This window comes from Muscardinus avellanarius (assembly GCF_963383645.1).
Source record: "Muscardinus avellanarius genome assembly, chromosome: X".
In the NCBI taxonomy this organism is placed as follows: domain Eukaryota; kingdom Metazoa; phylum Chordata; class Mammalia; order Rodentia; family Gliridae; genus Muscardinus; species Muscardinus avellanarius.
The window spans coordinates 96,780,945-96,801,902 of record NC_137792.1 but is presented as its reverse complement, the minus strand read 5'-3'; the positions used below and the strand labels follow the sequence as shown (position 1 = coordinate 96,801,902).

Genomic DNA, 20,958 nt, shown 5'->3' with positions numbered 1-20,958 from the left:
AATCCCAGCATTCGGGAGGCTGAGACCTGGAGGATCGTGGTTCGCAGACAGCCTCAGCTACTTAGTGAGGCCCTCTGCAACTCAGTGAGACCTGGTTTCAGAATAAAGAATAAAAAATAGGGCAGGAGGTGTAGCTGGGTTCCATCCCCAGACCCACAAAAAAAAAAAAAAAAACCCAACATCAGGGCAAGAACATGTGATATCTACATACATGTTTCACAATGGTTCTATAGAAAAAGGAAAAGAGCTTTTTTGGTAGCATTTGCCAGTTTCTATACTGTGAATATTTCTACGTACTGAATTCAAGCTACCAAGGTAATATCACTGAACAGAGTTGATAAAAGATACACCCACTTGGCTTTTATGAACTGCCTCCAATACACCACTGACAGAAAACTTGTAGGTCTTTTTTACTATTGTCTCTGGAATTCAGCATAGTGTTTAGCACATGACAGCTGCTCTCTAAATAGTTGTTTCCTGAATAGGAAAAAACAATGGAAGCTCAGGGGTAGGCAAACATTGAATGCCATAAGTTAATCTAAGAAAATACCATTTAAAAGTGTGAAAAGGAAGGGCTAAATGAGTGATGTGTCCATGTATGCTTCTACCATCTCATACCCCATTACGATGTATGACTACACTGTATCAATAAAAAATAATAATAATTTTTAAACCTGGAAATATTGAGAGATCCTCTGCCTGTAATTTAAAAACTTCAAAAGTGTAGGAAGTAAAAGTCAAATTGTAATTTAGATGCTGTGTTACAACTAACCAATGAAGTCTTTCTAGCCTAAAAAGGAAGAAAAAATGCAAAAGAATGGAGCTGTGATCAAGGCACAGTTAGTCACCTTATACATAATACTTTGTTTAATCTTCCTAATAATCCTAGATAAGATAGTTGTCCATTTTACAGATGAAGAAACTGGAAATCAAAATCTCCAAGCAACTTAACCCAGCCTAGTAAGAATTAGAGTTGGGATTTGTTTTTTCTTAAATTATTTTTTGTGGTACTAGGGATGGAACCCTTCTACCTCTAGGCTACACTCCCAGACCTATTTTATATTTTATTTGGGTCTCTTAAGCCAGCAAGGCTGGCTTCGAACCTGCGCGATCCTCCTGTCTCTGCCTCCCAAGCGTGGGGATTACAAGCATACACCACCACGTCCGGCTTTCTTAAATTATTTTTAACTGATACATAAAAACATAAATAGTACTGGTTAATGCAGGTACTGTTGGATGTTTTGATACATGTATATGTTTTATGTTTTAAAAATGTTTAAATGAGGTTAAACATATTCATATCCTCAATAGTTATTAACAAATAATAAAAACATTCAAAATCTTTCCCTCTGATTTTTGAAATACACAGTACATTTTTGTTATCTTAGCCATCCTATTGTATAATAATTCATCAGAATTTCTTATTTTTATCTAATTTAATATATATGGATCAATCTTTCCCTAGAGAGCTGGGATTTAAACTTAACTTTGCCTAACCTCTATCATATGCTTTCTGCTATGCCAGCTGCCTTCAAAACTACCTTTGAGGGAAAAAAATTACCTTTGAGCAGAATAATTAAGAAAAATGGGGGTTTTGTTCATCAGAGACACGAAGATAATTGACTCACCTTCTATCATTCTTTGGTTAGGAAGGTCTAGCCTAGGCACCTGCAAAGTGGGGGTGGAATGCATCCAAGCAGGCTTTTAAAAAAAAATAAGCTCGGTATTCTTTGTTGTAGTGCTCTCTCTCTATTTTCTTCTCTAAAGCGGAGTGCAGGCTGCCTAGCAACCAAGCTAATGGCGTCTTTTTTTTTTTGCCTTAATTACCTTATGTTCCACAAGCTCAAAGGGATTGAATCAAATATGAAGAGTACAAGGTCTGAGTTTCTTATAGCAATATATCCGTTTATACATATGTATACCACACACCACACACACATACACACACACACACACACACACACACACACACACAAACATCTACCTCCTTCCCTCAATCTTATGATTAAAGCAAAGAGATGACTTACATTATATTTATGTGATACCATATCATTGGCTAAAAGGTACAAAAATTCACCTGATTGCTTCCCTGTAAATACAGTACCAAACAATTGGCTTGCCCAACCATTTTTTTTAGCAACTAGAGGTATCCTTGTGATTCTCTACTGAATTGACCAGTTGTTTTCAGCTATATATGGATATAAATCCTATAACAAAGAGATTTATTTATTAAGACATATTAGAAATAGTAAAGTCCAAATACAGTGCTGTTAATATCTCTGCTAGCCATGTTTCTTATTAGAACAAGAATCAGAAAAATCTTCACTATTGGGGCAGGAACGGACATGCAAATCTAAGTTTCATCTGAATCACTTATTCAGAGAGATAAGCAGTCCACAGGATAAAGAAATAAAGGAGAAAAACAAGAATGTTTGTAAAATGTATTAGACATAATCCACTACTTACCTGACAGCCTTCTTCCTTGCTAACAGAATCTCAATTTTGTTCACACATTTCTGGAAGCAATAAGGCTAATCACAATGATCTTATTCCTCTTTCCAGATTATTGGTATAGGCATGGTTATAAAACACACTCAAGATCAAGAAAATGTGGGGAGAAGTTTGCTTGGGGAACTTCTAGACATAAAGAGGAGGACATTCCCACTTTAATCTCTGACATTTCCACCTGCATGTAATGTCAGGATCTGTAGTAGCCATCTTGGGACCGTAAGTGGCCAGTTTATGTTGAGCTTTCTATCACAGACAGGATGGATAGGACTAACACAGCATGCTAACAAATATGTAAACATTTAAACTTATTTATGTACCATTCTAAATACTTCTGATAATGCCTACTCGGCATTTTTGTTTGTTTTTGTTTTTGTGATACTGGGGATTAAACCCAGGGGCATTCGATCTCTGAGCTACACCCCCAGCCCTATTATATTTATTTATTTATTTATTTATTTATTTATTTATTTATTTATTTATTTTGAAAAAGGGTCTCACTAGGTTGAAGAGAGTCTCATTATTTGCTGAGGCTGTCCTTGTCTCAGCCTCCCAGGTACTGGGATTACAAGTATGCATCACTATGCCCGGCTTTAATGCCTACTATTTACATTTGACCTCCAACCTATGAAACCTTTATACTTTTTTTAGTCTGTTTTCTTTTGCCTTTCTAGCTTCCTCTCATTTTCCTTGCTTTCTCTCTCTTTTTTCTTTGCTCTTCATTCTTTGCTCTAGTTTCTTCCTCTCCCCACTCCTTTTTCTTTCTCAGGACATTAGATAGCTACATTTTAAACCTTAAATATGCCTATGTATAGAGAGGCATAAATATTATATCTGCTATATTACAAGAGAGGATTTCTTTCCCATTCCAAATTATTTCTGTCATATAAAGATAGCTCTAACAGCAAAATACTCCAGCCTCTCTTCATCCCCTTACTCAATTTTCCCTACAAATGAGGAGTAATTGGTTTGCTTGAAAGAAAGCTAAGAATATGTATTTCAGCCCCAGCTATCTTCTTTCTCTTGAGAGGATACCTACAAGAAGTATGTTTCTCCAAACGATACATTTTACAAAAGGCCTGCAACTCATGGATCCAATGGTCCAGAAATGCTAGTCTCTATGTAGAGGAGTCTGTTTAATTCTCAGGTTCAGAAATGGGTAGTTCAAATGCCTACAGATAGAAGCCATATTCTCCAACACTAGCATTACAAATAATAAAGATCATATTTTATTATATACCAACATTTTTTCTTAATGTTAAATTGGTTTAGAACTTAGGTCACAAATAATATCCAATTAAATAACTTAATTATTTCCCCTTGGACAGCACTGACACATATTAAATTTTGTTTCTCTGCCCTTAAATACAACTTTTTCATTGATTGTATGCACTCATTATAGTTTGCTCAAATTTGGAAAAAATAATCCAACCCAGGCATAGTGTTGCACAATTGTGATCCCGGTACCTGAGAGGCTGAGACAGGAGAACCAATAGGTTCAAGACCAGTGTGCAGTAACATAGCAAGACCCCATCTCAAAATTTAAAAGGGTCTGGGGTATCCAAGTGTTTTGGTGTATTCCTGTAATCCAGTACTTAGGAGACTGAGACAGAAGAATAGAAGGTTGGTGGCCAGCCTTAGCAACTTAGAGAAGCCCTTCGCAACTTAGTAAGACCTTGTTTAAAAATAAAATAGGGCTGGGTGTGTAGCTCAGAGGTAGATTACCCCAGGGTTTAAGTGCCAGTATCACATACATACACACACACACATACACACACACACACACACACACACACACACACACACATTCGTGCATGTGCATGTATGCGGATTGGGATGTAGCTCAATACCACACACAAAAATTTCAACAGTGTGTCTTTGTTCCATGTTTTCTACAAAGAAAAGGTGTTTTAAATTTGTATGTCTTTGCCTGCTATTGATTAGATTTCCTGTGGAATAGAGGATTTTGATAGGAAAAACATTTATTTCCCCAATGTTTAAGGTTCTTAGCTCATGATAACTTGTGAGTCTTCACTTACTTGATCTAATTCCAGCTTCTCAGGAATTTCACCCCTAGCTGCTGCTTCTGTATAGGCTTGATAGAAGGTCTTTTCTTGGGACTCCACTGTAATGGTCAACACAGCATCATAAGCTTTCTGGAGCTTTGGGTTGTTCCTCAGAACCTGGTAGGGAGTATGCTTATAAGGTAAACTGTAGAGCAGGGCATCATAGGGAACAAAGACATAAGTTCCATCGGTCATTTTCAGATCATGAGCCCATTCCAAGAAGTGCATCTGGGTCTCTCCCCCGATCAAGGCCGAATGCATACACATGATGATTACTGAAACCAACAAAGCAAGGATGTTATGGAATCAGTGTCTTAGTAAAAATAGTGCAGTAAACTATAGATGGGACAAATAAATGAATGAATGTGTACTATACAATTTATAAATGATTTCTTTTTATGCCTAAAAGATAGCAAGATACTGAAGTTCTAAGCCAATGTATATTCAGGAACTTTGAATTGGGAATAGGGACAAGAAAGACTTACCTTCAAGCTGCAAATTCTGATACTAGACAGCAACATAAACTAATATAACAAATGGGAGCTACTATAACAAGGACATTTTACAGCTGGAAGGGTTAGGTTTATATCCTAACACCACCAGTTATTAGCTATATAACCTTGGGTAATTTACTTAACCTCTCTCTATCACCCTTAAATAGATGTAAAAATATGTACTTCATGAAGAGGTAGTGATTATTGATGGTGACAATTTATATGATAGGTTTAGTACATAGTACATGATAAACAGTAGCTATATTCAAATTTAAAAACAAGAAGCAATCATTCAAAACAACAACAAATACTGGCGAAAATGTGGAGAACTGGGAACTCTAATACATTGTCAATGGGACTGCAAATTAGTGCAACCACTGTGGAAACCAGTATGCCAATCCTCAGAAGAGTGGGAATGAACTTACCATATGATCCAGCAACACCACTTCTGGGTATCTATCCAAAAGTATGTAAACCAAACTACCAAACTAATGCATGCATACAGCTGCACAATTCACAGGTGCCAAACTATGGAACCAGCCAAGTTGTCCAGCAACAGACGAATGGATTACAAAACTGTGGGTTATGCACATAAATGGAATTTTACTCAGCTATAACAAAAAACATAATTATGTCATTTACAGGAAAATGGATGGAACTGGAGAACATTATGCTAAGTGAGATTAGTCAGTCACAAAAAAATAAGAAATCAGATGCTCTCCTTAATATGCGGAAGCTAGAGGGAAAATGGGTCATAGGAGGAACTCTAGATGAAGAAGGACATACTATAGATAAGCAAATAAGGTGACCTAACTGAGGGGGATTGGGAGGAAGAGAGAAATACCCTAATGTACATTATGTACATTAGCAAACATATCAAAGTCAATCACTAAGCCAAACAGAAGGAGGAAGGGGGAGGAAATGGGTTGGAATTGGGTAAGGGCTATTTGAGTGGTGTGTGCATGTATGCCTATACCATCTTGTACTCCACTAAAATGTATGACTACAATGAACCAATAAATTTTTTTTAAAAATGATAAAACAAAAAATAAAAACAAGAAGGCTAGAAGGAGATGAAGAGAAATATTCCCATAGTCACTGTTGCTTTCTATTGTCCACCTCATACAAACATGCACTGCAATACAATTTGAGCAACTGTTATCACCCGTATTAAGGCCATTATAGACAATGAATGGTGCTAACCCATACTCATCTATAAATGCTACTAATGCTATGGATGATATGTTCAACTTTTGAAAACTAACGTCCCTGTAATTGGAATTACTTTGCACTCAATTTAATTCTTTCTAGATTTATGAAACTATGTTGTTTGGCAAGGATATGCTAGAATAGAGTGGATTAGTGGGGGCCACGGTTGAAGAATGGCATAGCTAGATCGTGAGACATATCCAATTTCATCATTGGCATGCTAAATGAGTTTAGTTTAAGCCCACTTGTGCTTCAATGCCCACATCTTTAAAATGTAGAAACCAATGCATTTCACAGGTACATTGAGTCGTTTAATTAGATAATGCCTGGCAAGTATTCTGAGCTCCTTGAAGAAAGGCAAAAGTCCTATTGCCACTAGTAAATATTAATTATACATGCTTATGCGGAACCTTTAATCCCAGGAACTAAGTGTGCTTAACTAAGTACAATGACTGGTCTTTGGCATTTATATATTGCTACGCCTATTTTAAGAAACCTTCTTTACAGTTGTTAAATACTCCCAGGAAGTTTCCCCTTTGAGCTACAGTTGGTATCCTTCATTTCTAAAAAGTGTAACTAGTAAGTTATAAAATGGATTTATACAACACACACACACACACACACACACACACACACACACAATACAACATAACTTGAGTTTTCAAATGCTCCTTCTAAGTAATAACCCTAAGGTTTCACATGTACTCTGGTGCTCAGATCCTTTTTAGAATTCTCTAAAGATATCTTTGAAGCTATTTTATGGGCCACACAAGGAATTTGGCCTCAGTTGTTCATAATCACACATGGTAAAATGGTAAGATGCGGTGCCATAGAGATTTGACATTGCTAGATTCAGATGTAAGCCAGGCATGGTGCACACCTATAATATTAAGTACCTAGGAGGCTGAGACAGGAGGATTGCAGGTTCAAAGCCAGCCTCAGAAACTTAGTGAGATCCTGTTTCAAGAGAAAAATAAGAAGGGCTAGGGGTGCAGCTTGGAGGTCGAATGCCCCTGGGTTAAATCCCCAGTACCAAAGAGAATATTTGGATGCAGATTGGGAAACTAAAACCAAAACATCATCCTCTCTATTTTTGGCTACACCATTAAACATGAATCTGCTGGGTCAAGTTAGTCCACTCACAGGTCTATTGAGGAGGATAAATAAGCTAAATTGTGTGCTTCACTTAGTTGGCCAGCTCATCCAACAATATTTTTGGCAGAGTAAGTCAGTATTAGCATCTTTCTTCTACAAAGGCAGAGATTAAATGATCTGATCAAGGTTACTCAATACAATTCCATTTAATTTCCTTAAGGGATATTAAATTTACTTTGCTGCATGGAAAATGTTAACTAGAACAAAGTGTTTTTGTGCTTGTTGAAATATATCAAATATTTCAGAGGGTGCTATTATGATGTAATCTCCATATACACACTTCAGGACTGAAACACTCCCTCCCCTAGTTGCTCGGAATGTTAGCAACTAATAGCTAATACCTTGCTGAAAATCACCCTCAGTGAGGACAACCATCTCTTCCAAGGTCACATCCCTTCAGCAACGTGTTGCAGCTGGCTTGGGCTGATTCATAAGAACCTCTGGTTAACTTTTCAGAGATCCTGAAAGAAAGTTAACTTCCTCTTGGTAGCTTGAAATTGGCCATAGTCGGAGTGATTCTACTATGGAAGTCAACAAACACTATAAATCAGGGCTTTTCTTCCCCAGGGAAGATGGCTGTCAATTAGTATCACACTATATTCCAACTAATGACTGGTCAACATGAAACTAGAAAGACCCAGAATCCTTATCTCAATTTTGGACAACAGGGAAGGATCATCCCAGATCCAGAGGTCCCCATAGGACTACATGAAGCTTGTGATATGACCACATGTGGTTCAAGTCTCTCTGCCCAATCCCACTACTTTCTTTCCCTTCAAGTGTTATAGTTGAATGTACTTATCCAGCTTCCTACACTCAAAGCTCCACCTGACAGACAGTTTTCTAGGGAAACTGACTTGTAACACTGGCTAAGACCTTCACTGTGCCCTGAACTGACTTCTATTGTGGCACTTACAAGATTTATTGCCCATATTAATTTATATCAACTTCTATGATGAAACTATGAGCTTCTTGAGATCAGAGACTGGGTCCTCTTTTTTTCATATCCTGGTACCTATTATGCACATGGTTAAGGGTATTTAGATCAATATTTTCATACTAACAGATTTTTTTGGCTGGAGAGGGTATACACTTGTATTTTTTGCAGATTATTTAAGATGTGAGATAAAGGCATATTTGATTTGTTAATATGGAGGATAAAAATGGAAGCGATGGTTGCTAGCCAGGTAGATACTACCAAGTTTCTATTTGTTTGTTTGTCTGTTTGTGGTTTGGGTACTAGGCATTGAACTCAGAAGCATTCTACCTGCAAGCTATACCCCCAGTCCATTTTATATTTTTTTTAAACAGGGTCTCACTAGGTTGCTGAGAATCTCACTATGTTGCTGAGGTGGGCCATCAGCCTGTGATACTCCTGTCTTGGCCTCTGAGGTACTGGGATTACACGTGTGCACTGCACCACCACACCTGGCTACTAAGCTTATCTTTAATATTGTTGCATTAACTTGCCCAAGTCCTTACTCTTCAACATGAACCTCTCCTTTTTATCCCTTGGCTTGCACTGATAAATTTCAGATGAAGGCACTTATCTGAATTTATCCAAATATTTTATAACTTAGACTTTTTGATTTTTTTTTTCGGTGGTACTGGGGTTCCTGGAAGCCCTTCTACCTCTGGGCTACACTCCCAGACATATTTTATATTTTTGAAACAGGGTCTCTTATGCTAGCACGGCTGGCTTCGAACCTGCGCGATCCTCCTGTCTCCGCCTCCCAAGTGCAGGGATTACAAGCGTGCGCCACCACGCCCGGCTACTTAAGACTTTTTAAAATCATCTAACCTAACTTCTCCCCTTCCTGTTATAGATGAAGTAATGGAGAGGAAACGATCCTCTTGAGAAGGAAAGATAACAGCCTTCTCTATTTTTTGCCACAGAACACAATTAAAGTAGAAAGCATAAATACTGAATTCAAACAACAGCCTCTTAATTTAATAGATTGATTGTCTCATGAACAGGGATTTATGGGTGCATCTGTTTTACAAGATGATTTTACTAAATAGCTTTATTATCTTGAAATTACATTCATTAAAATGGGATTTGACCTGTAAGTTGTTGTCAGGAAAGGATTAGTATACAGAAACCTTAAATCCTAGACAAGGCTTGGGTCATCAGGTGGTTACCAAGTAATACTAATTTGTAAGTTTCCATTCTGATAGTGAACAGTCTATAGCCAAAACAATGACCAGGAAATACACCCTCCTGAGATCACATCTCCCTAAGGTAATGCTTTTTAATTAATGCTTTAATTAATGTTTTTTTCCTGAACTACCAGAGCCTTACTCGTGCTGTCTAGCAGCTATGTCTTCGTACTGTGAGAATGAATGTGGCATGTTGTCTAGGACCCTCTTTTACTCTCAATGCAACCAGCAGGAAATATCAGGAAACTCTTGGAGATCTAATTCCCAAGTGAATCAATTCCTATATCTCTTCCTATAATGAAGTACTCTACCCAATATTTTCTTAATAGAAAGACAGGATATGTTGTTTTCCAAAACAGAAATCTCATTTCATCTCTCACTGGTTACTGGCTATGTAGTCCTCTATGGAGGAAACTGGGCCTCATCTCATACTTTGGGAGGTGAAAATGTTTCCACTAATTAGTGCACAAGAAGTCCTTAGAAGTCACATTTTTATTTGTGAGATCTTGCTGTTTTTCCCAATGTACATACCTCCCCATCCAACTGCCTTCACCCTTCATTTGAAACATTTTGTGATATTTCCTGCCACTGACATATCTATTTCATTTTAACAATTGTTGAGAGAGAGGAGGAAAATCAGAGGAGGAAGGCACCTACAGATGAATTCCAAGTCTCACATCCCCCCAGGATTCCCCCCAATCTGCACATATTGCTCCAGAATATGATTGTTTTCCAGCCCTAGCCCCCAGGAACGATTCTGTGCAGCAAGCCTCACCTCCAAGTGTGATTTACAATACATATAAATATGTTACATATAAATACAAAATACATATGTTGGTATTAGGGATTGAACACAGGGGCATTCTACCTCTGAGCTACAACCCCTGCCCTATTATATTTATTTTGAAGTAGGGTCTCAATAGATTGATGTAAGTCTTACTACTTCTGAGGCTGTCCTCAAACCTGCAACCCTCCTGTCTCAGCCTCCCAAGCACTGGAATTACAAGCGTGTGCCACCATGCCTGGCTTTTACTACAATTTTAGAATACTACACTAAGTGATGTATACTGTGTTCATAAGTTGAGAGAACTCCACATGTTTTTCTGCCTTAAGTCCTGAGACCACCACTTAGCTGCCAACAGTGTATAACTGGTCCAAGTAGCTCAGGATGAAGGAAGACACATATATGTTCAATGTCTATTCTGTCTACATCAGACTGTGGGTCTTGTCATACCCAATTAAACTGATATTGCAAGTGTATTCATTGCTTTAACATTGCTGCCCAGCATGAGATAAGTATTTTTTTAATATTTTCTACTCTTTGCAGAATATATTTTCTCCAGTTCTTTCTAAATTGCTCTATTGGTAAGGCATCTCAAATGCAGGAAACCTAGATGCTTAGAGGTTTTCCTCTTGTGCCGAGTTTTCAATAATTTGATCATTACTGGTAGTAGACTCATCCATGAAAACAAGTTGTCCTTTTACCATTTGTATTTGCTTACATTTACGTATTACAACTCCTATAACAAATTTCCTACCAGCACAAAGGCCCTTGGTCATTGTATCTTCAGGAGTACTGTTGTTGTTCTTATAGGAAAATAGTTCAAAAACCTGGTATACCTTGAGGCAGTTAAAAGAATGTATCAACCAGGTGCAGTGACACACACCTATAATCCCAGTACTTGGAAGGCTAAGACAGGAATACAGCAGGTTCAAGGCCAGCCTCAAAACTTAGTGATAACCTATTTCAAATAAAAATAAAACTGGCTGGTGATGTAGCTTGGAGATAGAACACCCCTGAGTTCAATGCTCAGTACCAAAAAAGAAAAAGAAAAGAAAAGAAATTTCATCAGTGATGATAAGTGGGCCCAGAAGTTAAGAAACACAGGAGTGAATTATATGCCATACACGGAACTCAACAACTCAAGTGGGTTTGGTTTAGGAGCATACTTCAAGTGGAGTCAGTAGAGCATAGAACTTTCATTAAAACCAGTTCTCAAATGTGGTTCTGGACCAGCAGCATCTGTATTACTTGGGAACTTGTTGAAAGTGCATATTCTGGACCCTCTCTCCGGCCTTCTTGAATCAGAAACTCTGGGAAAGGGAGCCAGGAATCTTGTTATAACAAGACCTTCAGGGGATTCTGGAGCACACTCAGATTTGAGAGTCAACATGAGTATAAATCTTGGCTTTCCAATTCACCTTCTGGGGGCTATGGGGCAAGTTTTAGAACCTCCTCAGCCTTACAGTTCTTATCCATAGAAATTGGTAAATACTAACTGACATTACTTTATAGGAGTGGTGCAAGAATTAAGTGAAATAATTCATACAAAGTCCTTGAAAAATTATTAGTATGTAAAAAACTTTTAATAAGTTTATATAAACAATAAATACTAGCAATCATTGTCATTTTTATTGTTATTGTTATTTTATGTACATGAATCTTTGATATATGGAAAGAAGCTAGAGAAGTAACAAAGACAGCAATAAGGTATCTAATTTTGGAGGAACAAGAGAAGGCCTGTGTCATATTGTAAGGAAGTATTCTCAATTTGGAAAGATTTAAAGGATGACTAAAATGGCCCAACAGTAGGGTAAGCTCAAATTGAAAGGATTTCACAATCAGTCACACAGAGGGCTGATAGGAATAAGGAGAAGACAGAAGGATTTGAAATAGGCATTTGAAAAGTTCTCTAAAGAGCTGTAGGTGGGGCCTTTTGCTACCTTTGTAGAAATGAGGAATAGAACCCTTCTTAAGTGAATGCAATCTCACAGGTATTCTGCTTGGTGACTGAATGTTCTTTTGTGCCTTTAGACAAAAACCTCCAACAGGGCTCAGGGTTGGAGGAACAGAAAGTAGACTGCATTGGGGCTCATTCAGCTAGGTACCCTTGTGAAGGGAATCTACATAATCTCACACAATGCTCCTGACTATAAATTAAAGCCTTTCCCTTTTATTAATATCTCTCCTATGACTTTGTCAGAAATAAAGATAATTATCAAGCATTCCCAAGGCTTAAGGGAGATTAGTTGAGCATCTAGAAGATGATGAATCTACCTTCTTTGAGATTTTATTTACTCCATTATTTGATATTAATAATGTCTATGTATATCTACTTATTTCTGTAAGACTCATGTGTGTTGTGAAACTTGAGGGGAACCCTACTTCCTGAATAATTTTGAGATATAGATGATATGATGTATGTTCAAATGTTTTATAAACTTATAAAATACTGTTTACATGTAAAGTAATGCTAGGTTGCTTTTTTGTCTCTATGGCAGTATTTCATGATACCTCTGTGGTTTCCTCTCCCAAGAGCCTATAGCTATTATTGTTACTATTACTTTACTGTTAAATTTATCATTACCTTGGTACTATAAAAACATGACTCTGACCTGTGTCTGTGAAGGATACTTCCTCTAAACCCAGTATGATACCAGTGATATTTCCTAATTGGAAACATTAATTTATAACAACCAGAAGGGTCATATAAGCCAGTGGTAGTCAACTCTTATTCTCTGTTTTTATATTACTCTTACTGCCACTGTCACTTAAGGGTGTCATCACTATTACAGTGAACAGACCAGAGAGAACCAACCTTCCAACTATTCTTGTTATTTTCAAATATTGCCAAGCCCCACCAAAGGAAGTCTTTTTCCACCGACTGTATTTTGTATGTCACAAAGAGTTCTTATCTAAAGATTTGCTTGGGGGTCTACTGTAAGTAGCTATATAGCCAGAAAATAGAGAAGATAGGCCCTGCCTTCCTCAATCCTTCTTAGCTGAGGTCTCACAAAAACCCCAAAGCCTTTTTAGTTCTTCTCAGTCAAGACAGATAATAGCAGGCTCTGTTCCACTAGTTGAGATGAGCTGGAAAATTAGCTAAAGATTTGGTCTGTTAAGTGCTGTGCCTGTTATGTCCCAACATTCCTCACTGTGATGTTAGCTGCATCCATACTCACTGGCTTCTGGAAGTTTTTTACCTGATCTCCAATTTTCTTCTCTCCTTCCTTCTTTTTCTTTTTTCTTTTTCATTTTTTTTGTAGTATTGGGATTGAACGCAGGGAAATTCTACATCTGAACTACACTCTAGGCCTATTTTATTTTTTATTTTGAAATAGGGTCTTGCTAAGTTGCTGAGTATCGCACTAAATTGCTAATGCTATCCTCCAATCTGCAGTCCTCCTGTCTCAGCCTGCAAGTACAGGGATTACAGACATGCACCACCACACCCAGTTTGATCTCCTGTTTTCTAATGGGATCAGCAGTATTCCTTGAATTCTAGGCTAGGGACCTTGATACTTTCGTTCATTCTCTGGATTGTGTTTCTCCTGCTCCCACTGGCTAGAGCACTATCCTCAATGAATGACCAAATGGCCAACAAGGTCAAAGCAAAGCTTATTTTACTTTAATACTCAGTCCCCCTCCACAGTTCCTACTGTCACAAGTTGACCACTGATTGACATACCTTTAGAGACCAACACCTGGCTGTAAAGATTGTGGATATCACAAACTCCTTTGGGCACTATACACTGAGCTTCCTGAGGCCATGCTCAGTCCATAGCCTATCCTGAAGCTCAATTTCTCTTTCCCCACCCCTACTCACATTCTGATTCATGTCATTCAGGTCTCCATATGCCTTATCTGACTCTACCTTTTTTTGTAGGAAAACAGAGGTAAAAAAATCCTGGAGCATAGAACTTTACTCCTTTTTATCTGTCTTTTTTTTTAATTCCTCCTCCATGTTCTGTTGTTGTGCTTATATTTTCTTTGCTCCATAACCATTCTTTCTGGGGTCCTCCCCCAATCTCTAACTTCCCATTCCCTTTGTGGACGTATCCATACTGTTACAAAGAAAACAATCTACCTAAAGAAAGTCATGTTAAGATGGAAATGACTGGTCACTTCCAGTTAGGAACACTTGTTAGCATTAACTTAAAACAATGGTTCTTGATTATGGCCTCACTTTACAAACACCTGAGAAGCTGTTTAAAATATTTATGCTGGGGCCCCACCACAAGACAATTCAGTGAGAATCTCTGGAGATGGCAGTCTGGCACTATTTTGTAAATTCTGAGTAATTCTAGATGCAGCCAGAGAAAACTTAAAGAAATGGATATCTAGCTGGGTGTGGTGGCACATGCCTATAATCCCAGTACTTGAGTTGAGGCAGGACGATCACATGTTCAAGTATAGCCTCAGCAGCATAGCAAGACTCTCAGCAACCTAGAGAGACCCTTTTTCAAATTAAAAAGTTTAAAAGGCCTGTGGTGTAGCTCAGAGATAGAATACTCCTGAGTTCAATACCCAGTACCACAAGAGAAAGAAAAGAAATAGATCTCTAATAGTAGGACAATAATATATACATTTATTACTTCCCTGCCTCAAGAGATTTGGCATCGTGAGCACTCAATCCTAATGCCTCTCAGTCTGACAACCCAAAGAGTTTCAGGGCCTGGATTTATTTAACATTTCATGGCAGAGGCCAAAATGCCATTTTAAATATACTATTTAGAATGAGTTCTATGTGAATTCGATGCGAAACATTCATGGGATGTAAACGCGCCAGAGACATTGCACTTCATGAAGCTTTGTAACATATTATAAAGTTATGATACCAAATATTTTAGCCTGTTTCTGGAATGATTCCTCCCTGGAATAATTCTAGCCGGGCGTGGTGGCGCACGCTTGTAATCCCAGCATTCGGGAGGCTGAGACCAGAGGATCGCAGTTGGCAGACAGCCTCAGCTACTTAGTGAGGTCCTCTGCAACTCAGTGAGACTCAGTTTCAAAATAAAGAATAAAAGAAATAGGGCAGGGGGTGCAGCTCGGAGGTCGGATGACCCTGGGTTCCATCCCCAGACCTGCAAAAAAAGAATAATTCTGTGCATTGCTTTGAAAATATCAAGGCCCATTATAAACTAACCAGGGCCTTGCTGATTGCTTAACATTATAGGATCTTGTAGACTGGAGCTGGAAGCAGACTACTCTAGTTCTGGAACTGAAAACTCCTGCCCTCATCCTTCCATAATGATCATAATTAAGGTCCTATACTGGAGACATTTGAAACTTAAAATGGGTTTCCGGTCATAAGCCAGGCCTAAGCTGGACCATTCTCTAACAAGTCCACTGTTATGTTAAGGAAATGACTGGGACCAGGACTAATCTTAGAAGTAATCAGTTTGACAAGTAGTTTCTAAGCTATCTGTCCTAAAGTGGTGGTGTGGCTGCGATAGGAGAATGGGCAGTGTCCCCATGAGTCACTGCCACTTCCAGAGGAAGGTAAAGACTAAAAACTGGAATAGGAAAAAAAAAAGAGATGAAAACCGAATGTCACAAGGGCTTTTTGTAAGTGCACCTAGAAGAGATCTGATTCCAGAGGACCAGGAAGGGCCCAAGTTCTGTTCAACTCCCTTTGTGACAGTAGCTTCTTTGGTGAGTCAAGTCTTTGGCTTCAAGCTTTGCCTATCAACTCTGCGAGAATCATTTTTGAACCTAAAACTTTCCTTACAAGGGGAAGCATGTTACTCTTTTGGCAGCCTTCTCATTTGGATATGCTTTCCATTATCAGCCAGGTGTCTCTGTCTCATGTAGCTGCATGCTTCAGGGATAAAAGCCTTGTCTGGGAGGGAAGAGGAGAGGGAAGAATTTGGGAATCTAGAGAAGACAAGTACTGAGTGAAGTGCCATGATACAGGGCACTGGATACTTCTGAAAGAAAGTGCCCAGAAGGGGATCAAATGTTAATCTGCCCTCAGTGACTTAGAACAGACAAAAAGAAGCCAGAGCAAGTACCTGCTTTGGCTGCTCTGAAAATCTCATGGTCCTAAGTACAGAGAGGATGTGTGGCTACAACAGTTTTTTATGTGTAGTGGTAGGGATTGAACCCAGGCAGGTTCTACCTCTGAGCTACATCCTCAGGCCTATTTTACTTTTATTTTGAAACAGGGTTTCACTAAGTTACTGTACTCTGGCCCAGTACTTGGGACCCTCCTGTTTCAGCCTCCCAAGTACCAGGGTTACAGGCATGCACCACCACACAAGGCTATGAATATAGTAATCATTTTTTCTTTCTTTTCTTTCTTATTTTTTATGTAGTAGATCAAACCCAAAGACCTTTAAGCTAAATCCTCAAACCTAGTTTTATTTTTTCTAGAAAAACAGGCTCTTGCTAAGTTGCTGAGAGTCTCACCAAACTGCTGTGGCTGGCTGCGAACCTGCCACCATCTTGTATGTACAGTACATTCTTGGTGCCATTCTTCCTACCCCGAGTGCTGACAGCAGACACCAACACCCAAATAAATGCCACTGAGCAACAGAGTTCTCAGATCCTCTGTCGAATCTGTAAGGTAAGCTCTGTTCAAACAGGAGTCTTGGAGCCTGAGTGTGAGTGGAAGAGGGCAAACACATCAAGAAATAGGGTGGTATATGCTAGCCTAGGCTAAGAACGCAAAAAAGCTTGTGGAGAACGTCCTATCGTCCCCTGAAGCCATGTTCAAACCTCAGCGGGGAGAGAGCACTCACTGCGAATTCGGTCTGCTTGGTGAATCCGCTGGAGAGCTTTTCGAATGCTTTGGCTGTCTTGTCCTGTGCTCAGGACGACCCCTACAGGCAGGCCATGGCTCCGAAGAGCACTTGCGACTTGATTGGCTGTGTGCACCCAAACGTCTTCATCTGAGGAAATGACTCCCGCGTGAGCCCACTGGAAATATTTCATGACAGCTACCAGCACCCGGATGGGAGAAGGGAGCGTCCGAGAAAAGGCCGGGTAGTTGTTTTTATTGTCTAACTCGTGATTCACACAAGCCCAAGAAAAAATCCCTTTGTTCCAGCTGTTTCCCAAGAGCGAGGCTCCCTCGCAGTAGCCTGGATTGGCAGGTCCAATAAATCCTGAGGCCATCTGGTGGTGGGAAATGAAACTGGAGAGGGCCCTCGAAGTCTGGCAGTCTTCATTGAGAACCACGTATTCAAAGGAGTAACCCAGATCTAATGAGGGGTCCTGGTTGATTCGTTCAATTGCTAATCGCGCGGCGACCTCGGGCAGGGCCTTTGAGAACAATGGATCACAAGTCCAAGGGCCTACCACTCCTATCTTGTAGGGGAGTCCCCACACCTGGTGGAAGAGAGACCTAAGGACCAGGAGGCACAAATACCACTGGAGCTTGGAAAGTGCAACGTCATGCTGTCCTGACAGTCTTCTGGGAACCGCGAGGCAGAGCATAAGGCGAGAAAAAGGCCAGGGTCCCAGGGACATTGCTCTCCTGCTTCCAGCAAGCTAAGGATGAGGTTCTGGGAGGCTATTGTGTTCTCCGGAGAAGGTCGGTAGAACTTCTAAATGCCTGTAAATCAGAGGAAAAGGTTTGTTACTATAATTACTTCTGAAGCTTCTGGAAATATCAATTATAAAAGAATGGCAGCCCCCAAAATTGAAAGTAACCTTTCTCCACCTAACCAAAACTCCTCTTCCTGCACTCTTTATTCTCCTCCACTGGTTGCCCACTTGCGTCAGTGTAAAATCTTGGAATTACTACACCTCCTGCTTTCATATTCAATCCATCACCAAACTCCTTTGATTGGACTTCAGTAAAAGCTGCCCACCTCACAATGCCTTGTGAAGATTACCTGAATTAACATGTGCTTATAACAGGACCTTTATAACAAGACCTACCAGGTCATTAGCATTATATTAGTCGTATTATTATCATTATTACAGTTTGAAATATGTCTATTTTCACCCTCATACTGCTCTCCTCTAGAGAAACAGATGCAAACAGATAATAGTAATGCAGACTCAAAAGTACTATAATTGAGAAAGCCCAGATAGAAGAAGAACTGCCCAAAGCAATATTTGAGAAGAGAGAAGGGAGTAAACAGAAGTTCTCTCTAGGAAGAATATTTAAAAAAAGTCAGCCAGGTGAATGTGATTGCCAAGCCTAGGATTTGGAAAATGCCATTCACTATGCCTGGAAACCTTTCTCCTTCTTCCCCTCCCCCTCCATTTCAGGTTTTTCTGATGAACTCTACCTTCAAGACCCAATCAAAGTGTTCCCAGCTGGGTATGGTGGCATATGCTTGTGATCCTAATACTTGGGAAACAGACAGGAGTATTACAGGTTAATGGCCAGCCTCAGCAACATAGTGAGATGGTTTAAAAAAAGTTAGTGTTGGGGGTGTAGCTCAGAAGTAGAATGACTTTAGACTTAATCTTCAGTGCCAAAAACGTGCCCCCTACTCTGTGCAGCCAGAGTTAGCACCCCAAATTGAGATCATTGTTTCTCCATCTGTGCCTTTGTATGTATGTACATTAGTGAAGGTATCAATCTGATTATAAACCATCTCTATTTCTAGACTATGTTGTGACAAGGACGCAGACTGCTTGAAATCAATGTATTTATAGGACCTCATACTTTCAACTAGAAGGAGTGAGCAACAATGTGGACAACTCTCTATGGAGTACAGAATACATAGGACTGCAAGCTTCTAGAGCCTCCGTTTACAGCCCTAGCATCTAGACAGGTACCCAACACATTGTAGGTACCAGATAAATGGTATTGGAATTTATAAAAAAAAAAACACATGCAGGTAGACCTAAGGTCAAGAATATCTTTAGTATGCATAACAAGAAGAATTAATTGTTTGGGAGAGATGTTAATGTGGAAAATCCTTAGAAATCCTTAATTCTAATCAAATACAAAAATAATGACAAAGCCCTATTCAGGATCAATAATCACTTCTGGTGTGTACTGGCCAGGCATGGATGGGTGTTTATTGTCAACAACAGTTCTGCCAGGGCACTGTAAGAGCAGCCCCTTCTTGGAGTAGCATGAGAGAGGCCCCTGTTTCTGGTCTATATTATGACAGGAATATTGAATTGTATGTCTTTGTCCTTACAGGACCTCACTCTGTTCACTTACAGGAGTAGATGCCAATAATGGCAATGCCATATGAGGAATAGAAAACTATTTCCAGCAAGGCAAGAAAGTTTCTGTAGCCTGGTTGTGGCTTATGCCTGCCAAAATTCATGCTGAGGCTTGGTCCCCAACAAAATAGTGTTAAGAGGCAGTGGGAACATTAAGGAGTGATTAGGCCTTTAAGAGGGATTAATGCTTTTTTCAAGGGAATGAGTTCCACAGGAATTAATTAGTTCTCAAGTGGGTGTGTTCTTATAAAGTGAGCCTGGCACCTCTCCTCAATCTCTCTTGCCATATGACCTTTCTTATATATACACCCACTCATTACCCTTGCATGTATTCCTACCCTCTGATGCCATCTACCATGTTAGGATGCAGTATGATGCCCTCACTTGATGTAGCTTGCTGATTTGAACTTCTTTGCCTCAAAAACTGGAGCTAAATAAGCATCTTTCTTTGTAAAGCACCAAGCCTCTGGCATTTTGTTATAACAACACAAATGGACTAAGACAGAAACCAATCAACTTCCTATTATCCCCCAAACACACCAGTATAATGGGCTCCTTCTCAAAATCTGTACAGTTAAGTTCAAAATTAGCACTTAGAATAACAAATAGGTAGAATAACAAAGGCTAAGCTCAGCGTGGTGGCGCACGCTTGTAATCCCTGTGCTTGGGAGGCGGAGACAGGTGGATTGCGCAGGTTTGAAGCCAGCGAGGCTGGCTAATAGACCCTGTTTCCAAATAAAAATACAAAATGGATCTGAGCGTGTAGCCCAAAGGTAGAAGGGTTTTCAGTAACCCCAGCACCCAGCACCACCAAAAAAAAATAGCAAAGGCTAAAATTTACTGAGTTCTTACTGTGTCAAACACTGGGCTACATGTTTTGCATGTATTATCTTAATTTTGTGTGTATGTGATACTGAGGATTGAACCCAGGGGCATTCTACCTCTAAGCTACTCCTCCAGCCCCCCCCCCTTTTATTCTGAAACAGGGTCTCACTAAGTTGCTGAGAACCTCACTACTTGCTGATGCTGTCCTCCTGTATCTGCTTCTCAAGTACTGAAAATACAGACATGTACCACCATGCCTGGCTGTATTATCTTATATTTAAAACATAATTTAAAAACTCATGCCAGGTGTGGTGGTACACACATGTAGTCCCAGCATTTGGGAGGCTGAGACCAAAGGATGGTGGTTCACGGACAGCCTCAGCTACGTAACGAGGCCATTTACAACTCATTGAAACGCTGTTTCCAAATTTAAAAAGACTAAAAAAACAGGGCTGAGGGTATAGCTTGGAGGTACAATGTCCTTGGGTTCCATCCCCAGTATCACAAAAAAAAAACCCTCATTATAGCACTTAAAGGTAGATATTTTCACCATTATTTATAGATGGACAAAGTAATATTTAGAAAAAAATAAATAACTTTTCTAAGGATTTGCACCTCAGTT

The 20,958-nt window shown here is 39.4% G+C and overlaps 1 protein-coding gene across 1 annotated transcript in view; it reads right to left on the bottom strand.

Moving 5' to 3' along the window:
* GUCY2F (guanylate cyclase 2F, retinal) overlaps positions 1-17,813 on the bottom strand; it is a gene marked incomplete at both ends in the record, with an annotated part of 97,915 nt that extends 80,102 nt beyond the window's left edge. The window contains 2 exons of the mRNA XM_080718965.1: positions 4,548-4,849; positions 17,117-17,813. Coding sequence (XP_080575091.1) covers positions 4,548-4,849; positions 17,117-17,813 — 999 coding nt within the window. The remainder of the gene's footprint in view (positions 1-4,547; positions 4,850-17,116) is intronic.
* Between the last annotated feature and the right edge of the window lie 3,145 nt (positions 17,814-20,958).